The sequence below is a fragment of the Lissotriton helveticus genome, chromosome 7, assembly GCF_964261635.1.
Source record: "Lissotriton helveticus chromosome 7, aLisHel1.1, whole genome shotgun sequence".
Taxonomy (NCBI): Eukaryota; Metazoa; Chordata; class Amphibia; order Caudata; family Salamandridae; genus Lissotriton; species Lissotriton helveticus.
Window position 1 is genome coordinate 1918861034 of NC_136068.1, and position 27539 is coordinate 1918888572.

General features: G+C 46.0%; 1 protein-coding gene across 1 annotated transcript in view; it reads right to left on the minus strand.

The window, feature by feature from the left end:
• LOC144769970 (C-type lectin domain family 10 member A-like) overlaps window positions 1–26085 on the minus strand; it is a 118449-nt gene extending 92364 nt beyond the window's left edge. Inside the window, exons 1-2 of the mRNA XM_078654165.1 lie at window positions 26046–26085; window positions 8216–8323 (exon numbers count right to left, since the gene is read on the minus strand). Of these exons, the coding sequence (XP_078510291.1) occupies window positions 8216–8323; window positions 26046–26085 (148 nt within the window). The remainder of the gene's footprint in view (window positions 1–8215; window positions 8324–26045) is intronic.
• Between the last annotated feature and the right edge of the window lie 1454 nt (window positions 26086–27539).

Consider the following 27539-nt stretch of genomic DNA (forward strand, 5'->3'; position numbering starts at 1 on the left):
TGGAGGAACGCTCGGACCCAGGAGCACAAGGCACAAGGTAATGGTCAGTTCTCTGACCGCTGGGAACACCTCCCGCTTCAGCAAACACCTCCCCACTTCTTTGAGTCACTCAGTGTGGCACAAACAGTGTTGCAAGCCCTGGTGACCCCTTTACCAGCCATGCCCTGGGTACCACTGGTACCATGTACTAGGGACTTATACGGAGTGTAAAGTGCTTGTCAATTGGGATTGCCAATTCACACAAATCCGTTTTAGGGGGAGAGCACTGGCACTAGGTCATGGGCAGTCGGCTCCAGGGCACTCACAAAATAATAACCATCAGCATTGGAGCAAATAGTGTGGGGGGTCTTGACCATAAAAAAGGGCACTTTCCTGCATACACCACAATGGTTCTTTGTGGTTCCATTCAGAGAAAAATGTCTTCATTATTCAACGATACTATTAGCACTAGTTAAATGTATTAATTGATTATGTCAATAAAGACGGGGCAGCACAACACTCAAACTTTAATTATTAGTGATCAGTGTTCTTTTAACCACACAGAAGTGGCACCTTATAATTTCAGGACGCTGACAGTCGTGGTGCCTGCTCTGTTTATTTTTCTAATTTGTTTCCCTTCCTAACCCCAATGACCGGATTCTGCCAACCGAAACAGTGCCGTTACACGTCCACTGTGCTCTCAAACCTGGATGGAAATAGCGCCAATGTGCATATGGGGTCTTTTTAATCCACCTTTCACCCTTGTGGCTAATTCTTTCCTGCGATAAATGGCCCAGATTCCCATTATATAAGACTGGCAACTCTTGCAAGATGGCAACATAAGTGGTGTGTGTTTTGCTCTGATCTTATTTATTTCCTGATGATGACTTTGCACTCATAATTGGGTCAAGGCACTATGTGAGATAACCCCCATCCAGGTGATGGCCATCGCTCCCCCTTAACGCTGAAAATTGTGATCCCTTGTTTATGCATCCCCCTGGTCCTCTCCGCAGCGTTCAGTGAAGTCGCTCACGCAGCCTGCTCTACACCCAGACTTCCTTCATAGCCATTGATGGCTCCATCTTCAAGTGCTTCCCTTTCAACCTGATCAACATACACCAACCCATCCACATGAAGTCCTCAAACTGAAGGGAGTGGGGTAGGGTTGCAGAACTCATGCTGCCTGCAGCATCTAGCTGCAACCGCCTCGCTACAGAGAATACACACGCACACAAGCCCACTCTCCTGTGATAGCCTCTTCCAAGGAGGTTTCAAAGGCCTCTCCCGTCTTTGGTATGTGTAAAACGGTTTTCCCAGACAGGAGAAATGCCAACCCCTTGCCCTCGGCCCATTTGGCACCAGGACAGGAAGGAAATTAGATATGCAGGGAGGCGTGGTGCACTATCAGGCCAGCCACACCCCTAAGGTGAGCTGCCTGATGTGCCCACTTTAGGAAAATTCCGCCATCTTGGTGATGGTAGAATGAGGAACTCTGGGACAGGGTCATATAGGGGGTGTAGTGACCCCAAGGGTAAGTAGCCCATTGACTACCACTCTTAACTACCCTTAACACCCCTAGATCTAGTATTTAGGGGAGCCCCTGGCACAAGGAAAGCAGACTATGTCAACCTAAGAAGAAGAAGGACACCAAAGAGTCACGAAGAGCAAGAATTGAAGAGCTTCAACTGACTTGGCACCAGCCCTGCTGGTCTGAATGCTGTCCCCAACAATTGCACCAAAGATGATTCCTCCTGCAGCTGCTCTACCTCCAAAAGTCTTAGAGGATTGCTAGCACTTCAAGGAGCAACCAGCATCTCTCATGGAGTAGTGGAGCTACTTCCCTACACCCTGTAGGCACACAAGAAGAATCATGATGACTCTAGACTGTTAAAATCACAGACACCGGAAAGCACCACTGCACCCGTGCCCACCAGCCCGAGTCGAAGTTGGCCAACGGTGCCAACGAGGTCCTGAGACCCTCAAGAGTCGAACCCCGACTTGGGTTTGCCCAGACTGAACTTCCAGTCACCTCCTGCAGCCTCTTTCTGCAGGCCACCTTAACCACAAGTGTCTCCTGCAGGCCTAACCTGATGCCTAAAGACACCACTGCACCAGAGCCCTAAAGCCCGAGGACCAGTGGACCGACGGTGTACCTATGTGCCTGAGCATCTCAAGCACTGTGGTACCCTGTGGGTTCAAAGGAACTGGCCCCGCAGTTCAAGCTTGCAGCCTCTTTTTCCCAGGACGGCCTCCCGTTGAAACCAACGGGGCACCCAATGCAGATAAGACCCTCTGCACCTGGATGCTCCTGAGCCTACCGAGCTGACCTGTTGGTGCTGCCTTAGACCTTGCCCCATACTTACTTTAACTCCAGAAGATTGTTCCTGTAAGTCACTGTGAAATACCCATATGCAGTACATGTGATTTTCCCCATAGGAAAGCATTACCGCATTAGAGACCATACAAGTGTATTTACATGTTTTCTTCAAAACTGCTATTTTAAAACGTACTAACACCATAACAAAGTTCTTGGGGCCTCATTTATGAGGCCATGCGTCAGTTTTGCGCTTCCGATGCGTGCCTTTTTGTGACGCATCGGTGGCGTAAAACATGCCTCCTGTTGCGCACTATTTACAAAGTGACGCATCTAAGCAGATGCGTCACTTTGTAAACCCCTGCGCTACATTATACCTGCGTCAGGTATAATGTATGCAGAGGGGGCGTTCCCCCGCAAAAAGCCTCGTAATAGTGGCGCAGTGAAATCTATGAGATTTCGCTGCGTCACTTTTAGGACGCTGTTGCGTCAAAATCTTGCGCCTGCCTCACAGCAGGCGTGCGACTGACGCAGGCCCTTTCACATGGGACTGGCCCCATGTGAAAGAACGCATTGCTGAAGTTGCGTCACTTTTGTGACACACCCCAGCAATGCGTGACTTTTGCACTTACAGATACGTCAGAAATACTGACGTATCTGTAACTCCTTGCGACATGATGCATCATACATTAAATATGACACCTCAGGGAAGTCGCAAAGAGTGCGCACTGAGAAGTGACGGCAGCGATGCGTCATTTCTCATAAATGAGGCCCTTGGTGTCTAAAAATATATAACAATAAATGTTATTTTTCAAGATTGGTATGGATCTCAGTATTGAGTGCATGTGTATCAATTATTGACTAAGTGTGCAACAAATGTCTAACACTCATCCTTGATAAGCCGGAGGCTGCTCGACCACACTACTACAAAAATAGCACCTTTGGATTGTTAAAGCAAGCCCCTGTTCACTCAGAAGAGATACCTCTTTTCGGTATATTATATAGAGAGCCAGCTTCCTACAGGGCTCACAAATATTACAGGACATTGCCACCATGTAACAAACACTTCCTTTCTATGCCCCATGATGTGCCTGTAAATAAATCCATTTAGATGCTCAAACGCAACTGTTCAGAATTAAAAAAAAGTGGTTTTGCATTGGTAAATAGGGCTATGTGTGCACGTATATCTATTTTCATGTACAACACGTTTGAAAGTGGGGCTCAGAGATGGTGATGGAGGAAAAGTAGTCACTTGGGGACATATGTAGGTGGCCAAATACCGGTCGGTAACGGCCGATTTCGGCCGTTACCGACCGGTATTTTGAGTTTCAGATGTAGGTGGCCAAAATATGACCGATTCTGTATATTTACCGTATCGGTAAATTTACCGATTCTGTAAATTACCGAATCGGTAAATTTACAGAATCGGTAATATGGGATGTAGCTGGAACTGGTAACAGTGCCACAGGCCCTTAGGAATTCGTTATGTACCATGAAATATTACTGCATGGTAAATAACAAATTCCTGTGTACATGCACATCTGTGCATGTACACCTGTGCCATGTGGCAGACATACATGCCCTAAGGGCATGTATGTGTGTCACATGGCACACAAGCCAGAATCAGGGGTGCAACAGGGTGTCAAAGTGACACCCTGTCCCCCTTGACAAATCGGTAAATTTACCGAATCGGTATTTACCGATACGGTAATTGCCATTGATTCCTATGGGCCTCAAGGCCCATAGGAATCAATGGCAATTACCGAATCGGTAAATTCCGAATCGGTAATTAAAGAATCTTACCAATTCGGTAATTGTTACAGAATAATTACCTACATGGCATTTACCGATTTGTAAATGCCGAATCGGTAAAATTCGGTATTTACGATTCGGTAAATGCCATTTACCTACATAGGGCCCCTGATGCTTAAGGGGTGTTGTCGATGTTCCTAATTAATGTCTCTTGCTTGCTGTAGTAGTGAACATAAGATTGATCAGTGTTGCAATATGAATAACTAGGAATTGAGGGCCAGATGTAGGTAGCCTAATACCGGTCAGTAATGACTGAAATTACCGAATTCCGGCCGTTACCGACTGGTATGAGGCTTTTCAGATGTAGGTGGCATGATTGTAGGATTCGGTATTTTACCGAATCGGTAACTTAAGGAATTGGTAAATTACCGAATTCTTAACATACCTATTCGGTAAATTACCGAATCCATAATTTACGGAGCACACAAATGAGTGCTTTTCCCATTTTAGGACTCGTTATTTACCACCAACTACAAGTTGGTGGTAAAAATCATAAACCCTAAAAGAAGCAATTTTTTGCAATTTAAAACAGTGACATGTGGCAGACATGCATGCCCTTAGGGCATGTATGTGTGCCACATGTGCACCCATGCACTATTGAGGGGTGCAACAGGGTGTCAAAGTGACACCCTGCCACCCTTCAATGTGTTCCCCCTTTTACCGAATCGGTATTTACCGATTCGGTAATTCCCCTTCATTTCCCTTAATTCCCCTTCATTCCTAAGGGCCTCCAGGCCCATAGGAATGAATGGGAATTACCAAATTGGTAAATACCGATTCGGTAAATACCGAATCGTACCGATTCGGTAAATACCGAATCGTACCGATTCGGTAATACTTACCGAATTTTTACCTACATTGCATTTACAGATTCTAAAATACCGAATCGATAAAATTCGGTATTTTAGAATTGGTAAACGATATTTACCTACAACTGGCCCAAAGTTTTTTAAAAGTTTATGTGAACAACCACACAGTCATTAAGCCATAAGTACTAATAGGCGCGTGCACATCACATCTCAAACGTATTTGCATTATAAAAAGATGCTTGTGAATGATTCTGATTGAAGAGATTCATAAAGTGCACGTTTATTCTACATTTCCACGAGAAAGTGCTGGAAATTTTTTTTATGGAAAGAAACAGACTATGGCAAAGCTAGAAGGCGGGCTCAGTTTGTATTTCAGTCACACTCCATTGGCAGTAGCAGGGGGCGCCGGGTGCGCTGAGCCTATCAGTGGCTGGTGACGGCATCGCAGGACCAATGGCGTGACGGCTGGGACGCTGCCAGGGGGAGGCATTGCCTTGTACACAGCAGGAAAACCATTTATTTATTTATTTATTTATTTGTGCGTTTTCATATAGCGCGGACTTTACCCGAAGGTGTCAGAGCGCTTCACAATAGGAACAGAACTGATACATGAGAACATTACAAGTGAACAAAATACAAAAGCAAACGTTACATTAAATGAAGCAATAATGACAATTGTGAGCAAAATACAAGAGGTAGCAAACGGTGCATTACAAAAGTGACAATCGTGAGCCAACAAAATACAAGAGGTAGCAAAACGGTGCATTAGAGGAACGACCCTTGCTTTCCCAAGCAATTCCTTTAATTTGCATAAAGTGAAGCAATATTTCTGTGGAAACCTTTTATGTGATGTAGGCAGAGGCTGGACACATAGGGGCATATTTACAAGGGGATATCGCCTTCTCCTTATTTACAAAGGAGCGTTAAGCCACTTAACGTAGCTTAACGCCACCTTGTAAATAAAGCACCTTTTCACACTTTGCATAGCGTGAAAGGGGAGTGCAATGGTTGCTGCAGTGGGTGTCCCACCACAAAAACATTGCTTTTTGACACTGCCCCATATTTACAAGGACGGGGCAACGCCAAAAACTAACACCAAGGAATACCTAGTCTGAGACTGGCGATACGGGGAGAAATTGTTAATTTCTCCTCGTATTTTGTTCTTTTTATGGGTGCTGCATTCTGCAGCGCACATAGAAACTGCAAATCGCCTTTAAAGACTGTATATGTGAAGGAAGGTGTCCCTTCCTGCACATAAACAATCGCCCCTGTAGTGCGGCCTTTTGGTTGGCATCCACTGGTTGAGTTTTTTTCACTGTATCATGGAATCCATACTCAAGGGTATCAATTGTTTGGCTGTGGTTCAAGATGACATTCTGGTCTCTGCTACGGATACTCAGGAGCACAACAAAATAATGCACAGTGTTGGGAAGGCTGAAACATACCAGCTTTGTGGCAAATGTTAAGGATTGTGAGTTTGCCAAGTCTCAAATTAAATATAGGGCTCATGTGTTTTCACACTATGGTGTGGAACTTTATGAGAAACCTGTGGAGCACAAAGACAATGTACATTTTGGGTTATAGAACAGGTGTAAGTCTGGAATATATGTGAATATCAGACATTAGATTGCAGAGGAAAAAATTTGCATAGGGCACTACTCGCGTACGTTTGGGAGGTCTTCATTAATTGTAGCCATACATGTGGGCAGTGTGTAGGTGCTGTGTGCAGTTCCCACCACAAACGTTAATGTACCAAAACTCCAGGAGTTGCAGGAGTTACTTCACTTCTCAATGATATCACATAAACTGGCATCATATGACCTTTGACTCTGAATCGTAGGAAATTATGTCACAATATCCTAATCTTAATGGCATCATAATAATTGACATCATTGAAGCCTCATGTATATTCTAAGGAAAAATATTGCTAAATCCCAGGGAGACGAGCAACAAAAGAGGTTAAAAAAACAGCAGTGCTCAGATCCACCAGGATTAATTCAAAGCGACTATACATTGCTCATGAACTATGCTGCTATCTTCATTTAATCATTTTAATTGATAATAAGCTTTAATCTATCAACTCTTTTAAGGAACTATCACATATTCGAAACACAGAGGTGACGCGTCAGTTCACAGACATTTTTTTCAAAAGAATTTACAGTCCTGGACCATGGCAACAATGAAAAAAAAATTCTTTTATTTGTATAATGTTTTTTGTATTATAAAGAGTGTGCATTCTGCTGCTGAATGTATTTATATTTCATTTAAAGTGTAATCTCCCAATGGGATCTGCGGGGAGGTGAACAGTGTGTATCAGAGTTGCGTTTTCAACTCTCAAGCCAGGAGTTTCAAAAGCAGTGGTAGGAGTCGCAGCGGGCAAGCCATGGGTCGCAGCTTCAACCCTTGGAGATTTTCAAATGACGTCCATGTTACCACCACGTTTGGTCAAAAGTGCACTGCTAAGTGTGCAAATTGCACCTGCAGACTTTGTTGATTGGTGAGCCCATTTGTGCTTGCACATTCCCACTTGGGGACAGATTTACAAGCCCCCTGCGCCACCAGTACATCACTTTTCGTGACGTACTGGTGGCGCTGGGGGCTCCTCCATATTTACAAGGAGAGGAAAAGACACCCCGCGTGGCTTTTCTTTTCCTTGTAAATAAGATCCTTCACACGCAGCACTTTGCGTTGAAGGGGTGTTGCATGGGTGTTGCTGTGGGTGTGCCCACGCAACACCCATGGAACAAGACACATTTCCAGATTGAAGGGGAATCGTAAATCTGGAGATGCGTCTGAATGCAACGCCACCCTAGAGGTGGCGTAGAGAGGCACAACAAGGATAAATGTTTTGATTTCTCTTTGTTTTCTCCTCTTTCAATGTGTGCTGCATTCTACAGCACGCATTGAAGGAGGAAAATGCCTCTAGTGATTGTTTTTGTGCAGGAAGGGGCCCCTCTTTCACAAAAACAATCTCCCCACGACGCAGGCATCCTTGCACCATGGTGCAAGGGTGCCTGCGCCAGCGCATGGCTGCAGTTTGTGCGCCGGTGCAGGGGGAAGCACAGAGATGCAACATATTCATGCTTTGAAAGTGACTCAGTGCAGTGCAGCCAAATGGCTTGCGGCGCCACACTGCGGCACTTCCTCGTAGATCTGCCCCTTGGTGTCTGCACTTTACAAAGCACACCTCCATATTAGTCCCAAAAAGATTCCCTACCTGGAGAGCTCTGCTCCTTTGTACACCTTAAACGTACAGTGCTTGAAGTCTCACCTGATGTAAACACTGGCCTGTGGTTCTTACCGTGGGCTGTGGCCTGCTGTGGGATGCACACATCTTCCGCAGCCCCCCTCTGCAGTTCAAGGTAGACTGTGTGTATCCTTTTCAATGGCTGTTCACCCTCTGCATGATCTGCAAAGGAGCACAGATGTTGAGATTTTCTGATACTTCTTTACAGGAAGTGACACTCTGATGTACAGCTTGAGCAGCAAAAAATTAAAGTAATTTTGGAAATGTGCATACTAGAACACCTTCCTAAGAGGATCCCTCCTTAGCAGGGAAGCTTCCCTTGTGCCCTGCGGCCAGCACATACCACTGCACTGCCCACACCGTCCAATGGGTCTGACCCGGTAAACTGCGAGTGGGTTAATTTTTGGCCAGGTTTTATTACAACATATATCTTATAAACAAGAAAAAACATTCCCCCATCTAAACATGTCAGCCACATGCTTGCAATAATAATGTTGATAATAAAAATAACCATAGCACATCATTTTTAGAGAGTGTCGGACCTGGCCCTCTCTGCAGGGTCACCCCCAAAGTTATTGCCTTCTTACTATTCATTTTGCTGAATAGGTTTTGTCGGTCATAGGACCCTGTGTACTTTACCACTGCTAAACTGTGCTAACGTTCTTGTGCTCTCCTGTTAAAACATGGAAGAATTATCTTAATCCCAATTGGCAAATGTAATTTATTTGTAAGTCCCAAGCAAAGTGGCCCCACATGTGCCCAGGGCCTGTACATTAAATGCTATAGGGGGCCTACCTCACTAGTTGTGCCACTCGCTTAAGTAGCACTTTAAACGAGTCTCAGGTCTGCCATTGCAGAGGCTATGTGTGCAGTTTAAACTACCAATTCAACCTTTTGCCAGGCCCAAACCTTCATTTATAATACATATAAGTCATCCATAAGGTAAGCCTTAGGTAGCCCATGGGACAGGGTGCTCTGTAATCAAAAGATTGGACATGTACTTTTAAGTTTTGCATATCCTGGTAGGGAAAACCCCCAAATTTGTTTTTTACTCTATGAGGCCCTGGGGCGCAACTAGATCCATACTTCGGGGGCTAACACTCCCAGCCAGGGCTGGCATTAGCACTGGTTGCAAACAGTGAAACAGTCTTTTTTGTCGACCCTCCGCCATTTCCTCTTTTTCTATGAATTCCCTCACTACCACTCATCAACAATGCACCTCATCTCTCTATAGCACATTTCTGACCAAAATGTAATTTTTTATAGTGCTACTCATAGTTTACTCACACTCAGTTCTGTGGTCTGCATGGTACATGTTCTTTGTAGCACACACATTAACCCTCTGCACTCTGTGGGTGGCAGGGGTGCCCATGTGAGTTCACTGTGTGCGATGCAACAGTGAGAGTAGGACAAGAGGAGTGACTGCAGGGTGAGTGCGGTGACCATATGAATTTGGGTGCGGATGTAAGTGCAGAGTGGGATGAATTAATACATGGTTTGTGATGGGCTTGTCTGAGCGAGATTGAGCAGTGAGGGGGACAGGTGGGTGAAGTGTCACATGAGTACAGGGTGAGTAGTGTGCTTGTGTGACTGCAGGGTGAAGTACAGGGTAAACAATGCAAGTGCATTGTGAGTGCAGGGTGATCAGTGTGAGTACATTATGATGACAGCGAGTGCAGGGTGGGTGGGAAAGTGAAGGGCGAGAATGAGGAGTGAGTTGTCTGAGTGCAGGGTGCATTCCCAAACACTTGAAGTAACTCAGCATGTTACTGACGGTGGCACATGGTTTCAGCTACAAGTTAAACTATTCCTATCATGCCATTAATCAGGAATGGAGGATATAAATGATGTGCTGATCCTGCAACAAACTTCCAGTCTTACGATTAGGGTTGCCACCTTATTATGTTCATGTCCCACATGGTTCAAAAATAAGAAGTCACCTCAAGCCGTATTTTCAGCACTTATCTCTGCATACTTCGAACAGCAAATATAAATACAAAGCTCTCTTACTTGTGTTCTAGTTCTGCCTGAACGATCCATGACTGATAATTAAAGGGAACAAAGACAGATAAGTCACATTGCAAATTAATACATATTTTTTTATTTATAACCCTATTAGTGTCAAGAAGAGGTCTCTGCAGGCTCTTGAAACAACAAATGGCTCGCATTGTTCTCTTGCCAACCCTACTTTATATTCCTTTTCATGAAATGCATTCTCACACTACAGCAGTAAATTTAAAATACAAATTTAAGGAATAGGCAGAGAGGTGGCACAGGGGGGTAATGGAACCAGAAAAAAAGACGCCTCGGTAACCAGTTTACAAAGGTCTATAAATATGCAAATGGCATTTCAAAGATCTGTGAAAAACTTGGGTGCCAGAGATAAGACTCCAGACACTTCCCAGCCGAGCCGACAGCAGCTCGAGCTGCAGCAGCCCATGCTGAGACACACGACTGCGGGGAGGGGGGGTTGGGGGGGGGGACTGAAGCCCTTTTAGCCCTATGGGCGTTGCGCACCTTGTTATGTTATGTTATGTTAGCTGTGCTTATATAGCGCATAGCTACCCCAGTATCGCGGCATCCCAGCTTTTGCGAACGGGAGAACAGGAAAAGTGATACTGGCTGGATTAAGACCTATCTCTCCCATAGTTGCCTAATTACCTTTTATAAGTGTAATTTCCAAATGGGAGGAGATAAGCAGTTCATGTTTGGTGTCTCTGGAATTGGAATTTAACACCCTAACTTCTGAGTTGGAGTTGAAATACAGTTTAGAAAATACCACTTTTAGAAAGTTGTCATTTTCCTACCCTTAGCCAGTTTGTGTCTGTAGCCTGTCTTGGGTCACATGACTGGGTGTAGCTGACAGTTAAACTATGCGAATTCCTCATGGACAGTCCCGCAATTGAGGGATTAGGTTGCCTAGATGGGCCATCTGCTGGTAGGCTGTGGGGGGGATGAGCACATCCCCACGTACAACTGACTAGACTGTGCGCTACCTTCACACAAAGGGCCTAACAACCCTGCATTGTCACTACAGTCAGCTTGGAGCCAGGGCAGGGGAGGTTCAAGTTCAAGTTCAAGTTCAGAAATTTGTATAGCGCGCTACTCACCCAGAGGGTCTCAAGGCGCTTGAGGGAGGGGGGTGATTTACTTATCGAATATCCAAGTTTTTAGTTGTTTTCTGAAGGAGAGGTGGTTCTGTGTAAGGCGGAGGTGGGTGGGGAGAGAGTTCCAGGTTTTGGCCGCTAAGTAGGAGAAGGATCTTCCCCCCATGGTGGATCTATGGATGCGCGGAATTGCGGCGAGGGCTTGATTGGACGATCGTAGTTGACGGGTGGGGGTGTAGAAGGACAATCGCGTGTTGAGGCATTCGGGTCCTAGGTCGTAGAGGGCTTTGTGTGCGTGGGTGAGGAGACGGAACGTTATTCTCTTGTTGACGGGGAGCCAGTGGAGGTCTTTCAGGTGACCGGAAATGTGAGCTTGACGGGGGATGTCCAGTATGAGCCTGGCTGAGGCGTTTTGGATGCGTTGGAGTTTTTTCTGTAGTTTGGCTGTGGTTCCGGCGTAAAGGGTGTTTCCGTAATCCAGTCGGCTTGTGACCAGTGCGTGGGTGACCATTTTTCTTGTTTCGGTGGGGATCCATCGGAAGATTTTTTTGAGCATGCTTAGGATGTTGAAGCATGATGATGAGACGGCGTTGATTTGTCTGGTCATCGAGAGGGAGGAGTCCAGGATGAAGCCCAGGTTACGTGCGTGGTCCGTAGGTATGGGTGCGGTTCCCAGGGCCGGTGGCCACCATGAGTCGTCCCAGGCAGAGGGAGATGAACCTAAGATGAGGACTTCCGTTTTGTCCGAGTTTAGTTTTAAACGGCTGTTCTTCATCCACTCAGCTACCTCTTTCATTCCTTCGTGTAAGTTGGTTTTGGCGGTATTTGGGTCTTTGGTGAGGGAGAGGATCCGCTGGGTGTCGTCTGCGTAGGAGATGATGTTGAGGTTGTGTTGGCGCGCGATGGATGCGAGGGGACTCATGTATACGTTGAAGAGGGTGGGACTGAGTGATGATCCTTGTGGTACGCCGCAGATGACTTCGGTGGCCTCTGATCTAAAAGGGGGAAGGCGGACTCTCTGGGTTCTTCCGGCGAGGAATGAGATGATCCAGTCCAATGCTTTTCCTTCTATTCCGACGTTGTTGAGGCGTTTTATGAGGGTGCTATGACAGACTGTGTCGAAGGCTGCGGAGAGGTCAAGTAGGATGAGGGCGGCTGTTTCTCCGTTGTCCAGTAGAGTTCGAATGTTGTCTGTTGCTGCGATGAGGGCGGTTTCGGTGCTGTGTTTGGCTCGGAAGCCGGACTGTGAGGGGTCGAGGGATTTGTTGGATTCAAGGAAAGCAGCGAGCTGACTGTTGACGGCCTTCTCGATGACTTTGGCCGGGAATGGGAGGAGCGAGATGGGGCGGTAGTTCTTAAGTTTAGTGGGGTCTGCTGTGGGTTTCTTCAGAAGGGCGCTGAGTTTGGCGTGTTTCCAGCTTTCCGGGAAGGTAGCGGAGTTGAAGGAGCAGTTGATGACGTCGCGGAGATGTGGTGCGATAATGGAGTCTGCTTTGTTGAAAATGTGGTGGGGACATGGGTCGGTTGGCGAACCTGAGTGGATGGAGTTCATCAGGCGGATGGTGTCTTCAGTGGTGATTGGGTTCCAGGCGCAGAGGTTGTTAGAGTGTGGATTTGGTTCGGGGGTGGGTGGAGTGGACTGGTCGTCTGACTGGTTTTCAAGGCTGTTATGTATGTCGGCGATTTTGTTGTGGAAGAATGAGGATAGGGAGTCGCAGAGGTCTTGGGAGGGAGTGATGTCGTTGGTGCCGGCGGTGGGGTTGGTAAATTCTTTGACGATGTTGAATAGTTCCTTGCTGTTTTGGGCGTTGTTGTCAAGTCGATCCTTGAATGCTGATTTCTTGGTGGATCGGATCAGTTGGTGGTGTTTGCGGGTGGCGTTCTTGAAGGTGGCCAGGTTGTCAGAGGTTGGGTCTTTTCTCCAGGCTTTCTCGAGGGTATGGCAGAACTTCTTGGATTTCTTAAGTTCATCGTTGAACCAGGGGGCTTTTTTGCTACCTTGCTTGATTTGATGGTTTTTCAAGGGTGCAAGTTCGTCGGCGCTGTGGGTGATCCATTGTGTGAGGTTGGTGGCTGCTTGGTTTGGGTCCGATGATTTGGCAGGAGGGTTTTGGTGAAGCGATGTGAAGAGCTGGTCGGTGGTAATTTTGTTCCAATTTCTTCGGGGAATAGGTTGTGGGGGGTTGTGGGTCGTGGTCTTTTTGTAGTTGAAGTGAACGCAGCTGTGGTCTGTCCAATGGAGAGCTGTGGTGTGATTGAAGGAGATGTGCTTGCTGGAGGTGAAGATTGGGTCGAGCGTGTGTCCGGCATAGTGTGTGGGGGTGTTGACAAGTTGTACGAGTCCGAGGTTGGCCAGGTTGTCCAGAAGGGTGGTGGTGTTGCTGTCGTTTTTCTTTTCCAGGTGGAAGTTGAGGTCTCCCAGTAGAATGTAGTCCTCGGAGGGGAGAGCATGTGGGCTGATGAAGTCAGTGATGTCTTCGCTGAATTGTGTGCGGGGTCCTGGTGGTCTGTAGATGAGGGTGCCTCTGAGTGTGGTCTTGGGGTGGGTGCGGATCTGGAAGTGAAGGTGTTCGGTGGTAGCGAGGTTATCATCGGAACTGGTCGTGATGTGGATGGTGTTCTTATGGACGATGGCGATGCCTCCGCCTGTTTGGTTGGTGCGGTCCTTTTGGATGATCTTGTAGGCGTCCGGGATGGCTATGGCGATGTCGGGTGCTGATGAGGCGTTCATCCAGGTTTCTGTAAGGAAGGCGACATCCGGCGATGTAGTGTCGAGTAGGTTCCAGAGTTCAATGGCGTGTCTGTGGACCGAGCGTGTGTTGAGCAGGATGCACTTTAGGTGGTTAGTGTCGGAGCTCTGTTTGGAGTTAGTGGAATTGGTGTGGGTCCTGATGCATTCGAACTTGCAGGAGTGGCAGGTGAAGGGTCCATGGGTGTGTACTGGGGCTGCTTGGTAGCATTTTGGTGGGCGGCCGGGGTTAAGGGCTGAGAGGGTTGCGGCGTCGTATGTTATGCGGGCAGAATGGATTTTGCGGGGGCCAGGGGGTCTGGCCCTGGGCGCGGTCCAGGCACGGACGGGCGTAGACGGGCTTACCTTTCCACTGCGCGTTAACGCTGCGCGCAAAGGCATCTGTCATAAGTGGATAGTGGAGGGGGGAGGGGGAGGGGCGAGGGAGGAGCAGCTGGGAGGCGGGAGCGGGGTGGAGAGCCGGGCAGGGAGACACAACAACAAACAACAAAATGGCAGCAAACCAAAAGCGAAACAGGATTGGGGCACAACCTTAATAAACGCGATGAAATTGGCAGTGGCACCGGCAAAATCAGGCACAAATGAATTAATCAGGCAAAGGCAGCACAGCACAATTGAATGATCGTGAATGCGCACTTTCGCTATATAGCGCTACGATATAAATATCATAAGCAATCAGGCACTAATAATTGTAGTAGCAATGCGAGGTAGCAAAGGGCAATCTGGCAGTATAGCACTACGATACCACAAGCAGCAAGCAGAGCAGGGAGCAGCGTGAGGAGCGACCGCTTCTCAAGGGATCAGGACGGTCACAGCGCTAGTACGGGAGAATGGAGCCTAAACTATCTGTGGGAGGGAGGAGCAGCTGGGAGGCGGGAGCGGGGTGGAGAGCCGGGCAGGGAGGCACAACAACAAACAACAAAATGGCAGCAAGCCAAAAGCGAAACAGGATTGGGGCACAACCTTAATAAACGCGATGAAATTGGCAGTGGCACCGGCACAATCAGGCACAAATGAATTAATCAGGCAAAGGCAGCACAGCACAATTGAATGATCGTGAATGCGCACTTTCGCTATATAGCGCTACGATATAAATATCATAAGCAATCAGGCACTAATAATTGTAGTAGCAATGCGAGGTAGCAAAGGGCAATCTGGCAGTATAGCGCTACGATACCACAAGCAGCAAGCAGAGCAGGGAGCAGAGTGAGGAGCAACCGCTTCTCAAGGGATCAGGACGGTCACCTCTGAGCCACTGTCTAGAATCTTCTCCCACCTTCCAGAACCATGGCACCCTCTTATAAAAGAAGGGCCTCAGATACCAACTCTTGAGCACACTTCTGGACCTGTGGATACTCTGCCAGAAGAAGGACCGCTGTGCTGCTACAAGGACTGCCACTCTGCAGGACTGCTGCTCTGAAAGAACTGCTGCACTGCTGTGCTGAACTGCTGCCCTCTTGTGAGCAGAAGAAGAACGACCTGCAACTTCATCTTGAACCCAGGACCCCAGAGTGACTCAAAGGGGCAGTCTTCTGGCCTCCTTGTCTGAGCCTCAGTGACATAAAAAACTCCCCAACAGCTCCTCGACCTGTTTGCAGTGAGTTCCTGACCCCCAAGTGGTGTCTCACAATTCCTGGACCCTTAGTGTGGCTCGCAAGTTCTTGAAATTAAGATTTTGGGCTCTTTGCGAATAAGTTAATTTGCACCAGAATCGTGTCGTTCCCACCGGAAATCAGAGTGAGCCACCACCAGCCCACCTCTTGGCGCAGCAAGCATTGATCGTCCATGAAGGACCGCCAATGCTAAGCTCGAGCCTGCCCATGCCACCAGGCCTGCTCTGCGTGCCACCCCAACCACCATCTGCGATGCTCTTCTACCTCCCTGCGACCCTCTCCAACTTGATCGAGACTCTTGGTTGGAAACTTGAGAAAGCAAAATTTCAGTGCGACTAATCTGGAACTGTATCTGACCTGCTCTCCACCGTGGTCGACCTGAACTTTTGACTCTGACCTGGTCCAGTCCAACCAGATAGCTGCAGTTGAAGCTTTATGTTTTTAGGCACAATACTGCAGTTTATTCTTTTAGTATGTATAACTTTGGTTCTACTGATTAGATTATTGTCGTTTTTGTCTTGTTTTTTTTATTGCTTCAGTTTTATATAGAGCGTATGTGACCCGAAGGTATCAGAGTGCTTTACATGAGCATCACCTGCATTACGGAGGGACACATTAATTTCTAGGCACGCGTAGATTAAATGATTTGCACAGGATATTTGAGCCTCCCACGAGACTCGAACCTGGTTCTCCAGCTTCAAAGTCGGCTGCTCTAGCCGTTAATATTGATATATTTTCGTAACCTGGTATGTGATTTTTTTTTGTATGACATTTTCACAGTTTTCCTGTTTGATGTTTTGCAAATACTTCATACATTGCCTCTAGTTATTCCTGACTGCTTTGTGCCAAACTACCAGAGGGTTGAGTACAGATTTATTTGTGGTTTTCATGTGCCTTACCTGGACTAGGATTGTGGTTGCGCCTTGACCAGGGCTCACACCCCAGTCAACAGGTAACCCAATTTCTAACACAGAGCATTACAAGTGCTTCCAACCAAGCAGGAATAGTAAGTGTTTTAATTTTAATGCTCGTTAGAGGAAAATATGATTCTTACTATGAAGGAATATGTACCAGTGGCTTATCACAACCTCATGATCCAGCTGAAATACAAAAGGGTCAAATAAAAAAGAAGAAAAATGGAAAGGTAAGTATTGGCCCACCAGCCCTGCAGTAAAGTGCACTTTTTTAGGCAGATGTGCACATGTGGTCAGGCAAAATTTGTCACTCACAGTACAAGATAGAGAGTGGCCCGAGTGGGCTGAACCATTGCGTTATGCTGTATACTGTGGTGGTGGAAGCTAAATGTGAATGACATTTGAGCAGACTGATGTATAGAGAGCAAAAGATACACAATTAATGGACGGAATGCAGAACAAATCAAAACATTCACCCCCAGTCAAGGGATCTGGGTTAGATCCATCATTCTTTTGCTCACCATGCCACCCCATTTTAGACCTGGCCATATGCAAATCAGTCTTGACCCTGTGTCTCATGGGAACAGTCCAGCCCAAACTGCTAAGCCAGGTCCTCCCTGGACCGGAAACAAGCATCCTAGGACCGGTTTCAGGGTTTCACCCCTCTTCAGCCAGGATAGCTTGAATCCAGTGGCAGAGTGAGCCCGGGATCCACGTCTGAGCATACCCTGCGCACTTAGGGTGAGGAAGCAAAAGACACACAATTGATGGACGGAATGCAGAACAAATCAAAACATTCACCCCCCAGTGAAGAGATCTGGCTTAAATCCATCATTCTTTTGCTCACCATGCCACCCAAATTTAGACCTGACCATATGCAAATCAGTCTTGACCCTGTGCCTCATGGGAACAGTCCATCCCGAACTGCTAAGCCAGGTCCACACTGGACCGGAAACAAGCATCCTAGGACCGGTTTCGGGGTTTCACCCCTCTTCAGCCAGGATAGCCCAAAACCGGTTCTAGGATGCTTGTTTCCAGTCCAGGGAGGAGCTGGCCTGACAGTTCGGCCTGGACTGTTCCCATTGGGTGCAAGGTCAAGAGTGATTTGCATATGGCTGGGTCCAAACTAGAAAGGCATGGTAAGCAAAAAAAATTGATTTAGGCCCAGATGTCTGTCCTGGGGTGAATGTATGACATTGTTCTGCATTCTGTCCATCAATTGTTCCTTTTGCATATGATGTATAAAGAGGACAGATCCCAAGATCCTCTACCCATGCATATATTAGACATAATTAGAGCTCGTGCTAGCCAAAACCTTTTATTTTTAGCTAAAGAAAACCCAAAAAAACTGAAATACCAAGTGAGGATTTCAGTCAGTCCTATTCATCCAATGATCTGTTCGAGTGTCATTCTTATTTTGCTTCCATCCACCTCAGAATACAACATGGCCTGGAGTTCGGTCCACTTGAGCCATTGGTGCCCAAGTAGAATGTCATCACCCACAGAGAAAGTAGTCCCTTTCTGTGCCAGGAACTTCCCAATTTTGATGGCTCAGTGGACTGAAGCTTCCAAACCATGCTCGGTTAACAGAAAGTGCTTTGGGGATGCAATGGGCATGTGCACCCACATTCTGTGCCCGGAGCACTTTGGCATTACAGAAGGTGCCACAGACGGTTGTGTGGCCCTTTCTATAGTACTGGTATCACCGGCGTACATGTAGCACCAGTGCTATCATGAGAGGGAGTTCCCTCCTTGCATGAGGGAATCAATTTGCCTCTACACCCATGATGGGTTACAGACGCGGGTACCGACGCAAACACGCCCCTGGGAGGTGCACTGCAAGTGCGCCACAAAAAATGTGGTGCACTGTCAGTGCCACCAAGGGCAGCCACCTGGAGGGGGTAAAGGGATTCCAATGACCCGGGTGCAGTAACAATCAGCAGGGGGATCTCTAACCCCTCTGTAAAGTGCGGGCAGTATGTCGCCTGCACTGTCAAACAGGGAGCGGCTTTAAAGCGGCCGCTCCATTTTTCACTGAATGTGCTGCCCTGGGGGCAACGCAAGTTCAGGATTGCCCTGAGGTCGGTGCAGTCATTGTTATAGGGTGCACTTTCCCTGTTTACGCCCAGCGCACCTTATACATAATACGGGCCCTGGTGTCTGTGTTAGACATCATGGGCATAGGTCCAAATCCTGGTGGGTCCGTTCAAACTTTCATCCTTCTGAGGTTGAAAGAAATCATACTGAGTCGGGTAACAATAGACATCTGTTATTCTGCTGCAAGACGCCCCAAAACATAAATGTGCACTTTACAAATACACAATATGTTAACATTTCTGAGTACTCCGCAGCTCATCAGACTTTGCTATCGGCCCTCACAGTCACTTGCAGTGCATTGTATCCCACAGAAAGTGCTTTTAGTTGACATGTTTTAAGATGGGCTTGCAACCCATTCCAAAATGGCAGCCCTTTGTATGCACATGCAGAACATGTTTACTCAAAGGCAGCCATCTTTGAATGTTTTGGTTAAACTTAATTCACAAAAACATTTTTAAAAATCAGTATTTGCATGCTCTCGCATGCACAAACATTGGCTTTCATCTTTTAATGTTTTCTTAAAACTTTATTAAAAAACAAAAGATCAGCCTTCACATGTGCCTGTATATGCATGCACAGATTCCTATTTTGTTTATGTTTTTGTAAAAAGTTTTACAAAGCACTAAAAAGCATCATCATTGGCAAAGCCAATGCCCAACATATTGGCTTTGTGTCTGCTTATTTATGATTCTAGCTTTTAAAAAAGAGTTAAGCTCTTCTCTAGGTAGATCTTAAAAAGGAAAATTCCCATCTCTTGTCCAAGAGGGCCACCTTGTGGTAGAAGAAGGATATTCATCAGTAAATATAAAGAAAACTTTCATAAAACTATAAAAAACGGGCTTCATTCACAACCAGCATTTTCTAGTACAGGGGTCTCCAACGAATAGATCGGGAGCTACTGGTAGCTCGCCAGTACCTTCAAAGTACCTCTCAGAGATAAAGCCAAGCCCAGTATTAAATTAGGAGAGTAGGTGCCTATTAAAGAAGACAGCCCTGCTGATATCAAGATCCTATGACAGCCAACTAAACCTATGGCAGTAACTTATACTAAAAACTCAAACACACAAAATATCGGCGTATAGGGCCTGCCACTTGACAGTCTGTATCTAATCTCAATATAACTAAGCCACAAGGCGATTGACCATCTTGTATCCCTGCTTTATCACTCACAACATGTGTCTGACCAGTGGACCATAAAAGAAGAATGACAGTAGTAGCCGGAGCAGTAATGAGTGCAGACCCACCAAAGTGTGGGACTGCAGGAGTCAGCGTGAAAATGTGTCTGTTGGGTGTATAACCAGCTCAAGACCTGAGGAGAGCAGGGCATGATTCAGACCAGAGAAAATGAAGAGACTCATCAGCATGTATGTGCGTGCTTAATAAACACTATTGTTCTTGAAAGCTACGCCTGGTGTCAAGGACCACCAAGTGTCTATGCTAGCCCCATCATAAGGCTATTATCTCGGACATAATTGTGCCCATTCCTAGCATAATAGTGCCAATGGCATACAAGCATTTGCAATGCAATAGGTCTCGCATTTAGAAGAGTTTGAGTTATTGGCCTCGTAAATGACCATGCCAATAGCTTAACCTCTTGCAAATGCGAGTCCTATTGCATTATAAATGCAGGGGGATCTAAGAGGGGTTGAGGTTAAACAGGATACAAGCCAATGACTAGCGCAAAGTGCGTGAGATAGAAGGAGGTGGCAAGTGGGCCTTGATGGACAGAATAAGAGAGCGGGGGGCAGATGAGCGAAGAATGCAGTGGGGTGACAAGGAAGACAGAGCAGCAGGAGTAGAGAAGGTAACATGAGAGAAAAGGAGCCGTGGATGAGAAAGGGTAGTGTGCGGTGGGTGAGAAGCTTCGGGGTGGGGTGAAGGGTAGAAGGAGAGGGAGACAGCGGGGAATGTAGAAGGGGATGTAGTGGAAATTAGAATGGGATGGCGTGGAACACTCTGAGGTGTAGCATCTGGTCTTTGGGGTTGCTCATGGACAGACCAGTGCTGATGCAAGTGGCATGTGGCACAGAATGGACAGGAGACAGGCCGAATCCAGCAGTAAAGCGCAGTGAGTTGGAACAGAACATTGTCGTCATACCCCACTTGGGATTCAAATTGCATAAACTGACAGCGCGGTCCTAACTCACTGTAGAAGGATGGTAAAGCACTACAAGGACCAGTGGACCTTGCGACGGTACACGCCCACTGGGGCGTGGCCTGGAAGAATATCAGGTGCTCCAGAAACTGTGCCGCGCATGTTAGCGTTTTTCAGCCCATGAAGAAGTGCGTCTTAGCACGAAACGCGTCGGGCCTTTGAACTTTTATGATGCATTGCCCTGACATCTCAACTGTTGCTGGCTTTCATTAAAGCGCCGAAATTTATTCTCCTGTGTGGGGCCTTAATCGAGGGGACGACTCTCTTTGATTTGGATATATATATATATATATATATATATATATATATATATTCACTGAAAAAACCATAGGTTTCACACCAGTTATAGTTAGCTGGAAATGTTACTCGCATAAAACCATTGAAATTCCCACGCTATAGTTAGTTGGACTCACTATAACTTGCGCGTGCAATGCACTGCTGATGACGTCACATATTACATCACTCATGACATGGTCAGTGACATCACTCATGACATCACTGATGACACCATCCAGTGAATGTGTGTCTTTCTGAAAAATAAATATTAGTGAGTAATGTTTAAATATTTAAATATATGTATTAGTGTTTCACTTTGTGTATAAGTGGTTGCATGGCTTGGTGAGTAGCTACATGTGTATGTATATGGGTTATTAGATGTTTTTTTTTATATCAGTATGAGTGTCTATATGGTTTGGTGGGGGTATTACTTAGCACATAGATGCATGAGTGATTGACTCTGTGTTTGTATGTGTTTTGAAGACAGCATATGTGCAGGACTGTATGGGTGGATGAGTGTGTATATGTGTATGTTAGTGAGTGAATGACTGTCTCACTAGTGTCTTTATCAGTAACTACATATGTTTTAATCTAGTATATGTGAATATTGATGTATATAAGTGAGTATATGTGATAGTAAGAGATTCTAAGAGTTCCTGTTTAAATAAGTCTGTGTATAAATATATAAGTGATTGTTTAAGAGAATAAATATGTGTAAATTTCCATAGAAGTAAAGTGGTAGTGTGTGTATAGCTGTATATGCAAATACATGGATGTTCAATAGTTTATTTGCATGTGTGAGTATGTGAGTGAGTAACTTTTGGATGACTGTCGGTGTGTAACAGGATGTATAGGTGTATCACTACATATGATGAGTGAGTATATGTATGAGTGACTATATAGAACTGTTTGTGAATAAGTGGATGTGTATATAGATGGTGGAATTACTAAATTGGTTGTTGTAACTGATATGGGTATCTCAATTTTTTTGAAAATTTTAGTTTCTATTTTTGAATATGTGTTTCAAGGGTTACATCACAGTGAAAGGAGGTCTGTCACTCTGTCACAAGGATGGTGTCATCAGTGATGTCATGAGTGATGTCACTGACCATGTCATGAGTGATGTAATATGTGACGTCATCAGCAGTGCATTGCACGCGCAAGTTATAGTGAGTCCAACTAACTATAACGTGGGAATTTCAATGGTTTTATGCGAGTAAAATTTCCAGCTAATTATAACTGGTGTGAAACCTATGGTTTTTTCAGTGAATTTAATAGGTTTTTTTAAATGCTAATTCCTAACTATAACTGGTGTGAAACCTATGGTTTTTTCAGTGAATTTCAAAGGTTTTTTAATAGCAAATCTCTATAGGTATGAAATGTAATATTTTTGATAATGAATTTTATATTGTATATTTATGTAATACTATATATATATATATATATATTTTTTTTGCCCCGGAGCGCTTCCGGGGAGCGTTCCGATGCGCTCACCGGTAAGCGCAGCAAAGCCGCGCCCCGTTGCGCGTACCGGTAAGCGTCCCGTTAGCGCTATTGACGCGAACGAAAACATCATCGAGACGTATCGCGTAGCCGCGTGATGCGTCTTATGACGCACGGCGTAATTGCACCCGGAAGCGCCCGAGCGCATACGATCGTGCTACGTAAGCGCCCCCGGGCGTGCCCTGACGCGCTTACGCTACGCGCCCCCGGGCGCGCCCCGGGGCGCGTAGCGTAAGCGCGTCGGGTCATGTGACCTGAAAATAACACTTTTCATTGGTTCAGATCAGTTTTGGTTTCCAAATGATGAAGACCAGAGTCATGTGACCTAAAATTAACACTTTTCATTGGTTCAGGACAGTTTTGTTTTCCAAATGATGAAAGCCCCCACCTATTTTCCTCATTCTCACTTTGTACTTTGAGTGAGGAAGACCTGTTGAAAGACCTCTCTGTATCTATTTGTCTGAAAAATGGCTACAGCAGCAGCAGCAGGAGCATCTGCACCACCACCACAACCACCACCACCACAAGGACCACCACAACACCACATTGGTGGTGAAGAAGAGGAGGAGGAGGAGGAGGAGGACTTTCCTGCCTGAAGACAATCCCCCTTACAAACCGAAAGAGCACATTGTGTGGGAGTTTTTTAAATTCCCAAGAGGCCAGAAGAAAGTCAATGCAGCAAAAGTGACTTGTCTGATCTGTGACTGTGAACTTTCCAGGGGGAACCCGAACAAAAAATACTCTTTTGGCAACAACACCATGATTCGGCACATGCAACGCCGGCACCCTAATAACTATGCTAGGGCAGAGGTCAGGGAACTGGCCAGAAACCCTCCCCAATCTTTTCCCAGCACCTCCCAAAGTAAAGAACCCACTCCATCGGGTCCAGAGGCAAGAGAGATGATGCCAACCATTCAACCCAAGTTTGCCGATTTTAAAATCGTTTGCAAATTTTGTGGAGGGACAATTTGCTATGGTGAGCAAAGCATTAAACTTATCATCCGTGCTGGTGACAACCACAAGTGCCCGAAGAAACATTAATTTTTTCCTGATTTTTTTTTTGCTCCAGTTGAGCCGTTTACAATTCCCTGTTTTTTGTTTGTCCCCATAAAAATAACAAAAAAAATATAAAATTGTTTATAAAAGCCAAACAAAGTACAAAATGTTCCAAAAAGCAATAAAAAAAATATAAAAACAACAAAAAGAATAAAAAAAACAGTTCTTTTTAGAACTACCTCCAATTTATAAAAAAATGCTTTTTGGTTAAAAAAAATCTGTCATTCTTTTTTCCCCATGGTACGCTCCCCGGTACGCTCCCCGGTGCGCGTACCGGGCGCTCCCCCCGCGAAAATCGAAAAAAAAAAAAATGTTGACCCGCGAAGCCCTTTTATGGCCCCCACATCAAACCTAGGGGGTTGGGGGGGGTCTACCCTGCCCCCTTTTGGTCATTTCCCCCTTTGTTTTTGCCACCTCTTGTGTCTAGATCCTACCGAGACACAAGATGGCGGCCGCTCCGGACTGTTTGGAATGTTTACAGACACCCGAGAGCCAATCAGCTTTCCGCTCGCGAACTCGCGTAGCGCGCTGGTACGCTTATAGATATATATATTTTTTTTAACCTAAATTACTCAAAATCCACTGGAGTACATATCTTGAGACATAGCAAAGGCACATCGGGCTACCAGTCCCTACAATTTTGCCAAGTTTGGTGGAAATCCATTCAGCCGTTCGGGCTAAAAGTGAGTCCAACCGCCCTACGGAAATTAACATGGGGAAAACACGTTTTGGGACCCCCCTTTTATCTCGGCCCCCGCTTGACGAATCCCCCCCAAAATTTCAGGGAAGGAGCGGAGCGGGCCATCTTCTTTGAGAAGTTCGCGAAGATTCGTCCCCCGGCGCCAAAGTTATTCCCAATAGAATGTTGCAGATTTCCTATGGAAAGTAGATCCTAACTATAACTACCTACTGGCGACCGCCAGTAGGTAATATATATATATATATATATAGATATATATATATACCTTGACCCTTATGGTTTCAAGCCTTGGCCCAACTGTGGCCCTAGTATAATGGTGGGCATTATTGACATAATACAGACATCCGTGTTTATGGTCCAGGGAGGACCTGGCCTGGCAGTTCGGTCTGGACTGTTCCCATGAGGCACTGGGTCAAGACTGATTTGCATATGGCTGGGTCTAAACTGGGCTGGGATGGTGAGCAAAATAACTATGGATTTAACCCAGATCTCTTGACTGGGGGTGAATGTATGAGTCATTAAGCATTCCGTTCATCATTTGTTTGTGTGAGCATCTGTGGCACAAGACTGTTATACCTGGGTATTCAAAGTAGTCTGCCCATATGAGGCATTTGTACATGGGAGTACTTGATGAAAATGAAAAGCTGATGCTTTGGGACCGTGCATTTCCTAAAATCTGAAAACAGATATTTTAAAGGCAGTTTTTGCTTTCAAAAATGGATTTTCTTCTGTTAAATTGAATTTGTTTGCCCACAGTGGAAAGTGGTATTTGATAGAAAGAAGTGCACTTTCAGAAACTGATGAATAATAATTCAAGCTGAGCTGGAGAGACCTACTGCTGTATTTGTATACTTTGTGCCATAGGGCATGTCTAGATTTGAATGTTACTTCATAAGTCAGGTGGAGGCATTTTATATTGATGAATGTTTTCCTGGCATTTCTGATGGTAACCGCACCAGGAATACTTGGGTGGTAACTACTGATAATCCTGCTTAGGGTCGTCATATCGTAGTCACTATTTTACAGTTATAACGTTTGCTAGTAGCTCATGAAGACTTTCCTTGAGCAGAAGTAGCTCTCACGGGGCGTGGCTTAGCGCCCGTGGGAGATGGCGGTGCCGGCGTAAGCGCTCCGCTGCGGCTGGGGAAAACAACCGGACCGCGTTGGCTTGCATCAAAACAAGAGGAGGTTTCTATCGTCGGAAGGTACCCGGAGCACGATGCGACCCGCTGAGTGAGCTTCTTTGGTCGTTTGCGACCTTTTCCGACCAACGTTGTTCGGGGCGCGGCTCCATGACGGCCGCAGCCGCCATTTTGTACCGTTCCTCCGTGTAACGCTTCTCACAGACATCCTGCCGGCGCTTTCACCAAATACTCTGCAATGCCAGGAATCATTCTTCTCCCTCATGGTGGGTCCCATGTGCATGTTTAATGACTGTTTTTGGCTGGAACAGCCCCTCATTGTAATTTCCTAGAGGCATTCGTTTCTCTTTTTCTTCATCTCCACATAAGCAGCCATTTTGTCGTCCTGGTATTTTCTGGCTCCTTTAATCCAGATTTACCTGCGCTATACCGCCTAATTTGCCTCTTCTACGCTCTACAGCTGTTTTTAGGACCCTGCTGACTGGTTTTTGTTTCGATATCCTTTTCACTGGCAGCCAATTATTTCTGATTTTTCTCAGCACAGTATGTTCTATGCGTTTACCTGACTATACCGGACAGGAGACTGTCCCCTGTTGCGGATGGCTCCTTCATTTTTCGGACTAAGCTGTGCTATTTTTCTACCTATATGAAAAGTGATTTCAATCTTTCAACCCGTCACTGCTGTTGTTCTTTACTTTTCTCTCGCAATGGTGACTGCTGCTTCTGGCAATTAAGAGGTCTTTTCTCTCTTTTATTGCTCACCACCTGCCTGTGCTTCTGGGAAGATTGCAATCCTGATGGGCAAACTTACAACGGCTTGCGCCAACAAAACCTCGAAGCACACTTATATCAAAAATTCAACGGTCTTCTCAGCTTTGGCCCAACTAGAAGCCTCTCAAGAACCTCCTGCGCTCATGCCGAAACCGGCCATGGATCCCCTATCTCAATCTAACGGGAAGAACACAGTTAAGCGACTGAAAAAGGATCCCCCCTCGCTGTCTGCCTCTGTTTCTACTCCTTCTGCTTCTAATGACTTGTTGTTGGAAGAGATAAGGGCGCTCCGCCCTTTTATGGAAGAGACCAATACTAAATTACAGGTCCTCACCGACAACTGGATTCAAATGGAGGCACGGGTTGCATCTGTGGAACACAGTGTATCTTCTCTTCAGGAATCCTCCGCTAAGACTGCGCATATGCATTCCCAGATCTCTTCTCTTCAAAAGCAGGTGGAAGACCTTGAGAACAGAAATAGGCGCAATACTCTACGAATCTACGGCCTTGCGGAGGGTTGCGAGGGGAGTGACCCTATCGCTTTCTTCAAGTCCTTTCTTCCTAAACTTCTACATCTTCCAGAAGATACCATGCTCAATATACAAAGGGCTCACAGGCTCGGTCGAGCCCCTTCATCTGCTTCTCCTTCGGTGAAGCCTAGAGGTGTCATCATATATTTCCTACAATACACCGATCTTCTTAAGGTCCTTTCAGCAGTTAGAGCCTCTCCTCGCCTCACATGGTCTGGATCCTCCTTGTTTTTTGCGCAGGATTATGCTAAAGCTACGGCCAATCGCCGCAAAGCCTTTTTGGACATGAGACCTGCACTTCGATCCATTGGTGCTCGCTATGGACTTTTCCATCCTTGTCTCTTTAGGGTCACATACAACAACAAGACGACGACCTATGAGGATCCTATACGACTCCAGAGTTTCCTGAATTCCTGTCAAGCAGCTAACATGGATACTTCTGGTCCCTCTTCTGCATTCCCTCCTTGACTTTTGTGGCTAATGTTGTTATTTCTCACTTATAGTCTAGCGCTCTATGCATTAGTTCATGCATAGGTTTATTACTCTTATTACTTTTATTACAGGTTTTTTACTTCTATTACAGTTACTTCTGCTTCGTGTTTTTGCTACCTTTTTTCCTGTTGCTCTTGCTTTTTATAATGCCCATTGTTTCTTCTCCCCCATTTGCGTATACTGCCTTTCTTGATATGTCCTTCGCGTACTTTATCTGTTTTTTTTTTATTGTTGTTATCTTCCTCTAACGCTTTCCTCTACTTTTTACAGATT